Here is a 14,277-nt window from a genome sequence, read left to right on the forward strand (position 1 = left end):
AGAGAGGTACAGATAATAGATAGATAGACAGATACAAATGATACATACATACATAAGAGACAAATAGATGATAGATAGATAGATAGATAGATAGATAGATATGGATACATAGATACATAGATAAATACATAGATACATAGATAGATGGATAGATAGACAGGCATACCGATATGTAGGTAGATAATCTTTTTAGATTACTTTCCACTTGCTGATCATTAGTTTTCCAGGGCCCTTCACTGTCTGAATACAGTAGGTCACATAAGATGTCTTCTGAACATCTTTGTCCTCACTAAGAAAGTTAACACTTAATTAAATCAAATGATGGGCTCTTCTCTGATTCCTTTATGCTGGTTAGTCATGTACTCTTAAGTATTAATCATGTGCTAAGTTTTCTATTTTTCCTAAGAGATGCGTCACTAAATTGTACCTTCTGTGTGGTTATATATAGTATAATACTTAGTCTCTGGTTTCCAAACACAGCTAATAGCTGAGAGCATAGGCAGTCTTGACCTTAAAAGATGTCAGGAAATTTTGTGCTGTGACTTCCTAGGGTATTTCCATGACTAGAATTCATTTACCAGAAACTTTGTCTCAGTAACTGTAAAAACAGATCTTTTAAGTTTCAAACAAATTTAAAGATTTAAATGATTGGAATAGTTCTAATTTTGAAGTCAGTTTGTCTGTCACGAGCCTGGATAAGTTATCCTATACCGCATCTCAAGTTACTTATACAAACACACATACAGTTGTGAAATTTTAGTGTGTCAATATAGCTAAGAAATTACCCAGCACTAATGTGACTAGATAATTTTATTTATTTTTTTTGCATTTATATTTTAGCATGTAGCAAACCTAGGTACTTCATGACAAACATATGCTACGTCACTAAATACATCTCAAGCCCATGACTTATTTTTTTTTAGTATGAAAGCATTCTCCATGAGAGAGACCCACAGGTGTGAAATGAGAAGCTCTTCCTGGTAAATTTGGTGTCTCCATCTAGTGTTCACACTGAGACCAAGTACCCTACTTGTGAGCAGCAGGAGATTGATTTATTATCAGTTCAGACCCGTTTATCAACTTCAGTAAAACTGTGAGGAATGGCTACTAACTATTCCATGTCACAGTCATTCAGTAGAGAATCCAGCTGATACAAATCTGAATGTAGAGTTGTTTTCTGTGGTCTTCTAAGGTTTTATGTTGTTAAAGGTTTGGAAATCATAATCCATGCTTTTAGCTTCTTTTGTAAAAATGAAGATGTCTGTATAAAATATCATAAATGACTGTTCAACTGAAGTGAAAAGCCAATGCCATTTTTCCAGCCTGACTCTAACTCATCCATCATACTTCTTCTAAAGTAAAGAATAGAGAGATTTTTTTTTCTCATTTCCTTTTGGGATAATAGGGACTGTTTGTCCATATCACCCACATGTCAGGTCAAGTCGTTGAAAGGATCAACTCTGAGCTTCAGGTTGATCCCCATCTGAGAATTTATAGGAAAGATTTCAGGACAGTGCCAAAAATAAAGTGAGGAGAAGTTGCAAGCTGAAGGAATTTTAACAGCAAACAAAAGGGAGTCTACAACCAAAGTGGAATTCGAAGTGCTGTGGTGAATTTGGTCTTTATAGACTGAAAAACAACAATGTGGGAAATAACAGCTAATACAAGGACATGTGTCAGCTGACTGGTAACTAGATGAAGTATTCTAGAAGTCCAATGTAAATATGACAATTTACAACTGTCTCTTCCAAAAACATAGTTATAGGCTTGCTTGAGATTTACAGAGAGAGCACAAATATCACATGTGAAATACAAAAAAAATAATCTGGATTTATGAAACTCAGGAATAGTAGAAGTAATTACTAACTGTGATTCTAAAGTGCAAAGTTATACCACACAGAACAGCAAGAAGAAATAGAACAGGTGGAGAAGGGAGGAGGAGAGAAATGTTGATATTGGTTCTATATTTTGTTGTTTGAATTTTTGGTTTAGAAGATGGATTAGATAATATATTATTATCTTTGACTCAGTGTAGTCACTGAACACTTACTGTTGAAAATGATTAAGAATAAAGTGACTATATAAATGTCTTTGAATAAATTAAATTCTAGTTTCTTTTCTGTGAGCCCTGCCGCCCTGGATCTCATAGAGAATAAGGACCCATATACGCAAGCCTTGGAGATCCCAGATAATATGAGCTTTGGAAGAAGAAGAAATTAACAGAGATGAAGGATTAGAAAGAGAAAAAGAATGAAGAAGTTGGCTATGTTCTGTCTTCATTAAGATGACAGGGAACCTTCTCACATTTCTGCACAACATTCCAGACAAAATATTTTTTGCAATGGAAGACAGGGTTTATTTAGCATGCAATTCCGGGTTACAGGCCATGATTGTAAGAAAGTCAATGCAGGAGCTCAAATTGGCTAATTACAGCATAGCCAAGAACAGAGAGAATAAAGCTTACTCCTTACTACTAACCTAAATTTCTCTAGTCTTATGCAATTCAGGAGGAAGCCCATAAAATGGCACCATGCACAATCTCACCCATCAAACTGAGGGGAAAAAGGCAGGGATATTTATAGGCCAACCTGATTGACCTGATCTAAGCAATCCTTCATTGACACTCTTTTTCCAGATGATTCTAGACTGTGCCAGACTGCCTCATCCCGCATGGCTCTAGGGAATTTGACCTGACGGTGGACAGTGAAGGAATAAATCAATCAGTTACACACACACACACACACACACACACACACACACACACACCCTTCTGGTTCTCTTTCTTTCATTCTATACTACATCCATAAGACTAATAACTTTTTTAATTTCTTAAGATTATAATATAGTTCCATTATTTTACCCTGCCCTTTCTTCTCCCACACTCTTCCATGTACCCTTCATCACTCTTTTTTCAAATTCATGGTCTACTTTTTTCAATTATTTGTTGTTGCATTCATTTATGTATTTGTATATACATACATATTCCAAAAAAACACAGCTAGTGCCTGTTTGTATACATGTATACTCCTAAATACATAGATACAGCCTGCTTGTTTTCAACTTGCTACATACTCCCTTTTAAAATCCTTTGATTTGCAAGGTCATTTTACCTGATAAATCAAAATAAGCTCCTTTATTGTGATATAGTAATGAAAATATTTAGACTTAGACAGTATTATTGAACTGTTTATTAACTAAGTACGATAGTGCTCATGAACATCGTATATTTTATTATACACAGACACAGACACACACAGACACAGACACAGACACAGACACACACACACACACACACACACACACACATATATATATATATATATATATATATATATATCCACATTTTTGCTTCTATCTATGCTATTCAATGTATCAATCTGACTCAGGATTCAGCTTTGAATTTTGACCTTCTCTTCAGCATCTTTCTGTTCAGTGACACCAAGCTCAGTATCTTTTGAAAGAGAAACCTACAGCAGTGCTGTGACAAGTGAGTCAGGGACTACATATCTCCCCTAAGGAAAGTGGTTACTGGATATCATATACCTTGTGCAGGTTTGTTTCTGTGTTGTTTAAGGAGTGAAATGGCTGATATAAAGATTCAGCTTTTCCAGGGCCTATTCTAGGAACAACTTGGCAAATAGGAATTACTTCCGGTTTGGAACTATAGAGTTTAGAGTATACTCCTAAGAATTATGAAGTACAACTAGAGAACAGTGAGTTCCGGTTTCCTATGGCACAGCTGAATAACTATAATTGATAATAATTCATTGCATAATGTTTCCAAAGGAGTATAAGAGTTGAAAGCTTTCAATAAAATGAAAATAAAAACGTGTAAGAAAAAGGAAATGCCAATTTGTCTGATTTGATCATAACTTATTGCATGCTTGCACAGAAATACATACAACATATACCATAGATGTATATAGTTAATTATGCCATCTTAAAATAAATTAAAGGAAAGAATTCATAACTCATTTAAACAGAATTTAAAGAGAAAGTAGGAATAAAGTATCCAGAATAATCAGAGTTGGTTTAAGGTAGAAAGAGGCTTTCAATAATCCACTGACTTTTTGACTATTTGGTCAGGTTCTCAGAATGTTCATGTGACTGTATAATTACCTGCATTCTGTTAAGTCATAAAGACTTTTTTAATTTATTTACTTCTTTATTAATTAATTAAAGATTTCTGTCTCTTCCCCACCGCCGCCTCCCCTTTCCCTCCCCCTCCCCCAATCAAGTCCCCCTCCCTCGTCAGCCCAAAGAGCAATCCAAACTGCCTAGGCTCCCACAAAACCAATAGGTGCAGTAGGATCAAAAACCCATAAAGACTTTTTATTCCCATCTTGGAGTTAATAAATGTTCTTTCAGAAATTACAATCACACACTTTTGATAAAAATTAGAAACTTTTAATTAAAACCTTAATGAAAGGCGATTAGCAAGTTATCTTTCCCCCCTTTGACAAATTATTTATGAATATATGGGAGGTAACTAGCCTCTTCTATAAATATAATTGCTCTTGCCTAGGTATGAGACAAAAGATATGTACTTCTTTGTAATAATTTAATCTGATTTCTTGGTTTTGTGGGAATTTCATGTGTTGCAAATTTCAGAGGATAGTGGTGGTATTTAAAAACTTGAAGTGTTCTAACTCTATGGGAAAACTGTATGGATTCAATTCTTGACCTGGGTTTCTGTAAGTGTGGAAGTGGCTAAATAACAGGGCCTCAGACTTTAGCACAACTGACTCAATGATGGAAGGGCCATTCAGGTTGTAAAACTCAGCATGTAGACTGCACCGATGGCCAAAAAGAAAACAAAGACCCAATCCATCAAAGCCCAGAGTTCTGGCAAAGATCTATAAGTGTACTAACCATGTTTTATGTTCTGTGCTTCTGCTTCTGGCTTACTGTTTTTGTTAACTGAAGTCTGGCAAACAAGAATATGTTTGTGGGGGGTGAGGTGCTTAAAAGGTCACCATGAGAGAGACTTGGTGTTTCACTGGGATCCCAAACAACTGGTGTAGTTGCTGGCCAGCTAAGAAAGACTTCCTACTATCATAAACCTATGTCCAAGCAGTTTTTCTGCTCGATTCTCCAAAGCAGTTAGAGCACAGAGAAGTTATTTCCCACATCCTTATTCATATATTCAAAACTTCATTATCAATATAGGCCTCATAAATTTGTTAGCATTATCAGATGAATATACACAAAAACAAACAAACAAACAAACAAAAAGAAACAAAAACAAATTTAAAAAACCAAGATAAGGTACATTATCTGTGTGACTCAGAAAGTTGGCAGCATTTGGCTATTATTGTCAAATGTACTCATCTTGATTTGTTCATTAAACAGTGGATTGAACTGGCATCTAGGAGCACATTCTTTTTGGAGGGAGACTTTGCTCAGCCTCCTAGGGAGGAGGAAGTGATGTGTCAGTCTTTGTTGCTTCCCCATGGAAAGCTTTATCCTTCCTGAGGAATGGATACAATGTGGGATGTAGGAAAGGTGGAGAAAATGAGAGGAGGGGAAGGATAAGGAAAGGGGATAGCTATGTAAAATGAGAAAAGATTGCATTATAAAAAATTCTTAATAAAGAAAATGCAGTGGATATTCTTGGATTTGAGTGTAGACTTCAGTGAAATATTTTCCTGACAGAAATTGTCAGTGCTTGCCACTTTATGTAGTATGAGGAGCAGGCTGTGTCCTGCCACCCGGCTAGCCTAACCCCCAAAATAACCATACAAAAATTGTATTAATGAAATTGCTGCCTGGCCCATTAGCTCTATCCTCTTATTGGATAACTCTCACATCTTGATTAACCCATTTCTATTAAATCTGTGTATCACCATATGACTGTGGCTTACCAGCAAGATTCTAACCTATGTCTATCTCAGGCCGGAGATTCATGGCGCCTGCCACACTGCCCTTCTTCTCAGCATTCTATTTTGTCTACTCTGCCTATCTAATTCTGCACTATCAAAAGGCCAAGGCAGTCTCTTTTTTCAACTAATGAAAGCAACACATAGTCAGAAGGACCTCCTACACCAACTTCATTTTTTTTTAAACTTGACCTCTCTCACTTAAAAAAAAAGACATTTATTTTTAGTTTATGGACATGAGATTTTTTTCTTCTGCATGTATGTATATGTCTAGGGCATTAGACTCCCTATAACTGTAGTTACAGGTAGTTGTGACCCACCATGTGGGTCTTGGGAACTGAATGTGGGTCCTGTGAAAGAACAGCAAGTACTCTTCACCACTGAGCCAACTCTCCAGACCTCTTAACTCTAATATTAGAATGACTTAGTTTTTTTAGTTCTAATAATAAACAATAGCTTTGTTAGCTTGTTGAATTGGACTTTCTCATTAAAAATTGTTACATATTAAATATGCTTTTAATCAATAATGTTTTAGTTTTCATGGGTTTTTATGTAGCTAACTTCTATATGTCATAGGGAAATTGGATCTTTCATACATTGAAAGTATGTAGTCTTGCGTACAAATTACACCAGCACCTTACAAAATTTGTTATCTTATATTAAAGTCTACAAATACATATATAATACACAATTTATACAGTAGTCTTTGCTGATTATCTATTGCTATAGAGATTATAACATTATTTTCATACGTAAATACCTTTTAACAATGAATATTGTAGTGATAGGAGCGGTGGGCTGTGTCCCCAGCACCAGGCCGCCTGCACGGCTAGCTTTACCCGAAATAATTACACGGAAACTGTATTCTTTTAAACACTGCCTGGCCCCATTAGTTTCAGCCTCTTAACCCATTTCTAATAATCTATGTAGCACCACGAGGTGCACTTACCAGGAAAGATCTTAACCTCCGGCTGTGTCAGGAGTGAGAATCATGGTGACTCTCTGACTCAGCTTCTTTCTCCCAGCATTCTGTTCTGTTTACTCCACTCACCTAAGGGTTGGCCTATCAAGGGGCCTAGGCAGGTTTTTTTTTATTAATAAGAAATCACTCCCACATCAGAATATTCCAAAAAATTTGTGCATAGGACCTTGTGTTAAAAGGTTATAAATTTAGGAAATTACATTAGAAGTTTGAGGTATGACAAAATAATTAATCAGCAGGTATAAATTTGCTCACAACACATTTTATAAGCTATAGTATTATATATATGAAATGCAAAAATAATGCTGTTTTAGAATTGCACACTGAATAAAACTCCCCAAGTAGCTATCACATTACATTGTACTTTGAATTGGTGGCAATGTCTAAAGCTTCAGCCTTACATCTTACCTTCATTGTGTTTGCCTTGGGCTGCCCACATACTCCTCTCAAGCCCCTGACAAGATGAGTACAACTTTTGCACATCTGTGAGAGGGAACAAAAGAGCAAGATAAAAATTTCCCCAGAATTCAGTAGACCAGAACAGAAAATTACTATGGAAAAAAAAGAACTATTGTATTTTCTGTAGCTAAAGTTAAACTACTATGTAGAATAGGCTGAAGTTAGTATGAAGAAGTGTGTAGGAAGACACAATGCTCAGTAAATTACATTAAAAACTAACCAGGTGGGTAGGTTCCCCTTTGCTGTTATGTAAGCTGATTTAGCTGTCATCTTTGAGAAGGCATAGGATGGCCAGATTTTCCAATTATATTCTCCCAGTGTGAGTAATATGCTCTTTTTCTAACCTGAGCAGCCAACCTTGAAAGTTGTACCATTTTCCTTGCTTAAATGCTCCTTTTCACAGCCACATTAAACCATCAAAATTTCATAACTATGACTTGTACTTTCGTAACTCCAGTTTCTCTCAATTCACTCATGCGTACTAGAACATCCTATTTGCCCACAAGGTCAGTAAAATCTATGCTTTACATTACAGCTCTAAGTGACCCTTTAAAGTCAATTCACCAAATTAATATTGATATTTAGTGATACTCATGACTTTTAGAAATTTCTTGTGTTGCTAGATAATTTGCTCTGTTTGCTATGCAAGTTTGGAGGTCTGTTCACTCTCCAGCACCAATGTAAAAGTCTGTTTTGTAGCAAAGTACAATGACTCAGCAAGTCAGTGAGGTCTGATGACCTAAGTTGAAAACCTGGACTCACATAGTGCAAAGACAGAATTGATTTCCCAAGTTGTTTTCTGACTTTCATATGCTGACTGTTGCACAGGCACCCACACACATACACAAGAAAGAAAGGAAAGAAGAAAGGGTGGGAGGATGGGCAGGAGCGAGGGAAGAAGCAAAATGTGCTGGTGGCACATATTGGTAGTCTCAGAAGGGAGAAGCAGAAAGATTCTTGGGAGTTGTTGGCCCTCTATCCTATCTGAGTTAATGAACCTATATGAGAATTCCCATTTCAAAGAACTAGGTGGATGTGTGCTGAATCATATCTCAAGTTAAACTCTGATATAAACATAGATACATACACATGCAGGCACACACACACAGAGAGAGAGAGAGAGAGAGAGAGAGAGAGAGAGAGAGAGAGAGAGAGAGAGAGAAACAGAGACAGAGAGACAGAGAGAAGCAAAGAGAGACAGACAGAAAAACATTCTTCTTTCCCAAAGGTATGCAATAGTGTGGAAAGTAGGCCATTAACAATGTAGCATTCCAACTTTAAAGAGGTTGAGATCTCTGACCACAATTCTTCTGGAAAATAGGAATAGTAACGACACTGAAATCTTGCTGAAAAAATTAGAGTTGGCCTACATATATTAATAGGTTGAAAATAAATTAAGCCTGTGGTAAAAAAGATCTTGTCTCACAGCAAGTAGTTAGTAAAGTGATAATAATCAACAATCCATAATGCCTAATATTTCACCAATTCCTTTGTTTCTGTCCATTCTAATCCATTAATAAATGATTGACACTATCAAGTCAGGAATATTAGGAAGGAAACCAAGTGTTAGTAAAATGCAATGGCCATTTCCCACATACTAATGTTAGGTTGAATTCAAGACAGTTCCATTAGGTATTCAGGAGCCTGAGAGAGGCAGATGGCAATGGGAGACATGAGTTGAATGTTATACAATAATGAGTGCTGAAATTCTGCAATGAATATGCTTTTAAAAGAGAAGAGAAGATTGGACAAAATGTATGGACCAGGACAGTTTCTTAGTTATCAAACAACTTGGTTTAGAAGAAGAAATAAAAGAAAACAGAGAAAATGTAACAGCCATGCATGGATTATCTGGGGTTGAAAACAATGCTATTTTGGCTCTGTGACTGAGAATCTTAGATACTAAATGCAGTTATGGAGGGTGTCTTCTATGTCTAGGAACATTTGCTTCAAATGCAAGTTACGGTGTCTCTGTGTCCAAGCTTTCACTTTTATATTAAATTGGTTACATAAAGTGTGTTACAGAATTTTAAATGAATGAAGTATCTATGATATAAACACGAAAGTGATTTTAAATATGAAGTCTTCTAGGTAAGCATATCCAGGCTAGAATGTTATCAAAGTTGTATTTTTTATGGAAACATATTTAATCATTTGTGATTTTTAAGAGGACAAAATTAGGTTATTGTCTGTCACAGCAGTAAAGCTTACATTGGTCTTATTAAAAGTGTAACATGCTCTCAGCAACGCAGAAGCAGGCATGGACAGTCTGTTTATGTCAGGTTTCATGGTCTGAGATGATGAGGATGACTGACTAGTAAGGAACAGATTCCACTGAGATACAAACTAAGATCACTGGATTTAGAATCCGAACATTAACCATTACACCAGAGGAGTTGGGGCACATTAGTTTTATTAAAATTTTGTAAATATGTTAGAGTCTATTACAAGGCCATCTTTGTTGGGGAAGCTACATAAAGTAAAAAAAGGCTGAAAAGGAAGGAAGTTATTATCAGACAATTTAAAATGAGAAATCGGTGCTTTCCAGTATTGCCAGAAACCACTCACTGAACTGGAGAATGATGGATGATCTTCAAACTAGACTGAGTCATGCATTGTTGATGACAGTACACAACTTATCCCCCAGTGTTAAGGCCAGAGCTGTCAGTGTGTGATATTGTTTTTGTCTCCAAAAGAGCTAATGAGTCAGTTCAGACTGCAAGTGAGTCATTGCTAAACTGATTTAATAACTTTGAGGAATTTAACTTTTATTATTACTATAGGTTTCTATAAAATAAATAGATTGAATTTGTTTACGTAAGAACTCACTTTTTAAACCTTTAAGGTACTAAATCAGAATATTGGATCACAGCGTATGTTTTCATCAAACTTCTGACAGCCAAATTCATAGATCTGTAACAGACATACACATGAATATATGATACAAATATGAGTAGAGCAATATGTATAAATGTAAAGTTTATGTGGAAATAGATTACATGGGAAAATAAATGCAAAATTTATAAAACATAAATTAAAAGGAAATCTTTCTTTAAGGAAGGAAAGTTTGTGAGATATATGGATAGAAGAGAGCAGGGTTGCTTGATCAAAATCGGAATGTGTGTGTTTCATACAGTCATATAGATGTGTGAATTAAATACATGGAAAGCATAAAACAACCTTACATACATGTATGTTATACTTTTGTGTGCTTGGTAGGGGCAAAAGAGCCATTCAGTCTCTATCTAGATCTTGTCAGTGTCTGAAAAGGCTCCCCTAAACCATTGCACATCCTCAGACTGCCAAGCAGGTAGATACAGATGTTTTTACTTAATGGCAGAGAAGGTATCCATTCTTGAGTTCATTTCTGATTATAATTCAGTAAAATGACAAATCAATTGCAAGAATTTTATAAATCTCAATATTAAAACTAAATGCAAGAGAAATCAAAATGCAATTAGATTGACATCATACCTTGACATAGATAAAAATTGTTCGAAGAAGAGGATGTAGATTATTACTAGTAAATAAATAGCTACAAAAGCCATTTATCCAGCAAGCTTTCAACATTTTGAAAACACACGATTGGGGAAACAGGATGATTGGGATAAAGGAAGGTTGGATAGGGGAGCAGGGAAGCACATATCTTAGTTAAGGGAGCCACCTAAGGGTTGGCAAGAGACTTGAACCTAGAGTGGCTCCTAGGAGCCCAAGGCGATGTCCCCAGTTAGTCCCTTGGGAAGCTGAGGATAGGGAACCTGAAATGACCCTATCCTATAGCAATACTGACGAATATCTTCCATATCACCATAGAACCTTCATCTGGTGATGGCGATAGAGACAGAGACCCACACTGGAGCACTGGACTGAGCTCCCAAGGTCCCAATGAGGAGCAGATGGAGGGAGAACACGAGCAAGGATGTCAGGACCACGAGGGGTGCACCCACCCACTGAGACAGTGGGGCTGATCTCTTGGGAGCTCACCAAGGCCAGCTGGACTGCGACTGAAAAAGCATGGGATAAAACCGGACTCTCTGATCATGGCGAACAATGAGGGCTGCCGAGAAGCCAAGGACAATGGCACGGGGTTTTGATCCTACTTCATGTTCCGGCTTGGTGGGAGCCTAGCCAGTTTGGATGTTCACCTTCCTAGACATGGACGGAAGCGGGAGGACCTTGGACTTTCCACAGGGCAGGGAACCATGACTGCTCTTTGGATTAGAGAAGGGTGGGAGGAGGGGGAGGGAAATGGGAGGCTGGGAGGAGGCGAAAACCTTTTTTTTTCTTTTCTCAATAAAAAAAAGAAAAGCTAAATAAAAAAAAGTAAAAAAGAAAACACACGAATATATTATAGAGAAATAGAGTATACCTTACATTATTGCCAGAGAAACTGGCATCAACTCAATCCCAAATATACATTTTTAAGTCAAAAAAAATCACTGCTATGGTCTCTTTAAAACATATATACAAACTAAATAATCAAAGGAGAATGTTATTTGTTGAAATTCTATATGCAATACTGAACAAATTGAATGTGAATCTTAAAATACTTTTGTACAAATGTAGACATCAGAAAATGAGTGATGTGAATGTATAAAGATATCACTACGTATTACATGAAGAAGAAAGTGTCTTCTTCATGGGAAATGACTGTTTGTAGTTTCAACATGTTTACTTATCTACGATGCATAAATAAGAAAGTATAAGGAAGTGTATAGATGTTAAATTGTAAGAGTAGTTATTTGTGGGAACGATTTTTGTGAGTAGAATTTAGTGAAACTTACATTTTATTGGATACAATTGACCATTTCATAATCAGTGTTTGTAGCTGTATTAATTTTTTGGAAATTATAGTGCAATTACAAGATATTTTCCTTCCTTTTTCTCCTTCCAAACTCTCAATATATCCTGCCCCACTCTGCTTCAAATTCATGACCTCTTTTTTAAACCGATTTTTCTTTCACGCATATGTATATGTGCATATGTACATATGTATTCATTCCTAAATGTAATCTGTTTAGTCAATATGACTTTGTTTTTAGGTCTGACTATTTAGTACTGGACTATCAATTGATGAGCTCTTCTCTGAGGAGGACCATCTCTTTCTCTTGTAGTATTCCTTACTTGCCCATAGTTCTGTGCATTGGGTGGAGGCCTCATGAGCTCTTTCCATCCAGTTTGGAATGTCCATTATGTTATCTTTCTTCAGTTCATCCTCCTCGGTCAAGTTTAGTCAGACTTTGTGAATGTAGCTTCTGATGTTCCAGGTGGACATATTTTTGTAGCAAACTCTCTGATCCTCTTGCTTTTACTAAATAACTATGAAGTCTAAGAACTTCCTCAGTGACCACCATGGCACAATAAAGTTAGTTTTAAAATACAATAACTTTATCATGAATTTAACATAAAAAGTTGTATAGCTTAGTGTAGCTCACCAAGGACCGATGCACATGAATCTTCAACATACATGCCTTCATAGCTTAAGCTGCATTGTGCATCACTACAGCATCTATACTATTTCAAAATCGTTCATTAAGATGATTATTAGAGGCTAAAGAGTAAGTATCCCAAATAAAATAAGTTGTGTAATGACCAGGTAGAAATGCATGGCCAGCTAGGAATGCATGAAATCTGAAAGCTTTTGGTTTGGTCTTTCTCCTCTGATCCTCAGTTTCCCTGTGTGTAAGGAGTGAGAAGAGTGATTTCTCAAGTGATACTTGCTTATATTGGTTGGATGGTGAACACTTTGTTCATATTTTATTTGCTTTACAATCAAAAGCAATTTTCATAAGTGAGAGTGCCAAAAGGGAGGAGAAGAGAGAGTGGAGTTGGAGAAAAGGGGGAGAGGGAAGAGACAGGCTGAAGGGAGGGGGACAGGAGGAGTCTAGATTAGCCTACATATCATATCAACTCTTTGTGTTCTTGTTTTTAAAAGTGCTTTTGTACTATAACTGTAACATGAATTTAGCACAAATTAAAGGATGTTTTAAAGAGTGTGCAAGAAACATGTAAAATTCTTATTTTAAAGTATGAGGAATGAGAGATTTGGTGTGTGTATCAGTGTGTGTATCTGTCCATGCTTCTCTCTGTATTTATGTCTGTATTTCCTTATCCTGTAGTGTGTGTGTGTGTGTGTGTGTGTGTGTGTGTGTGTGTGTTCATTTGCTTATGCCTGGTCAGCTAGTTCACAGCAGTTTTTAGAAAAATCTGCCAGTAAATTTATTCAAATTCATAAAGAAGACTTTAAGTATGTACTAAAGTCTACCCACTGGAGAAAATATATACCCCCGTACACTTTGCTCTCATTTACCTAGAAGACAGTTTTGTCATCTTCTTCACTTTCAAACACTGTCTTTCAACACCTCCTCTCCGAATCTCAGTCTCAGCTGATGGTTTGCTTCCTGTCTCACTTGAAGGGCTGTGAAGAAACTTCCACAGTCTCCACACACCTACTCACATCTGTAGTGATATACCCCACACTCCCACAGCTACTTGAGGCCAACAAACTGCATTCCTTACGAAGACCAATTCTTCTGCTTGTGCAGATGTCTCCACCTCTTTCACCAACCAAAAATATAAGCTCCCTGATGCCCCATTCTCTGTCGTTTGATGCATTTTTAATTAAAATAAATTCCTTCATTTCCCCTCTACCTTCGGTCTTTCAAATTACTCTCAAGTGCTTTTTCACTTTATTTGGTTTTGATTTTTTTCAGTGCATCCATACCCCATAGCAGGTTTCACTAAACTTTTTTCACACACTTTTAAAATTTTTCTCCTAAACTCCAATCTCTATCTATTCTTTACCCACTTCTTGCTGGTTACCTTTCTCATCTCAGTAGCCCCATTATTGTTCATGTCAAACATAATCTGGTGCATCCTTTCTTTTTGTTCTAACATACTTTTGAGGACTCCTTCTCCTGTTTTGGTACTGCCTCTAAGTTTATGAAATATACATAT

The 14,277-nt window shown here is 36.5% G+C and overlaps 1 protein-coding gene across 1 annotated transcript in view; it reads right to left on the bottom strand.

Moving 5' to 3' along the window:
* The window catches only part of Ano3 (anoctamin 3), a 292,415-nt gene that overhangs the window by 249,981 nt on the left and 28,157 nt on the right, over positions 1 to 14,277 (bottom strand). The window contains exon 2 of the mRNA XM_050125418.1: positions 7,270 to 7,344. Coding sequence (XP_049981375.1) covers positions 7,270 to 7,344 — 75 coding nt within the window. The remainder of the gene's footprint in view (positions 1 to 7,269; positions 7,345 to 14,277) is intronic.

Source organism: Alexandromys fortis, unplaced genomic scaffold, assembly GCF_014885135.2.
Source record: "Alexandromys fortis isolate MF-2015 unplaced genomic scaffold, M_Fortis_MF-2015_v1.1 scaffold_229, whole genome shotgun sequence".
Lineage (NCBI taxonomy): Eukaryota > Metazoa > Chordata > Mammalia > Rodentia > Cricetidae > Alexandromys > Alexandromys fortis.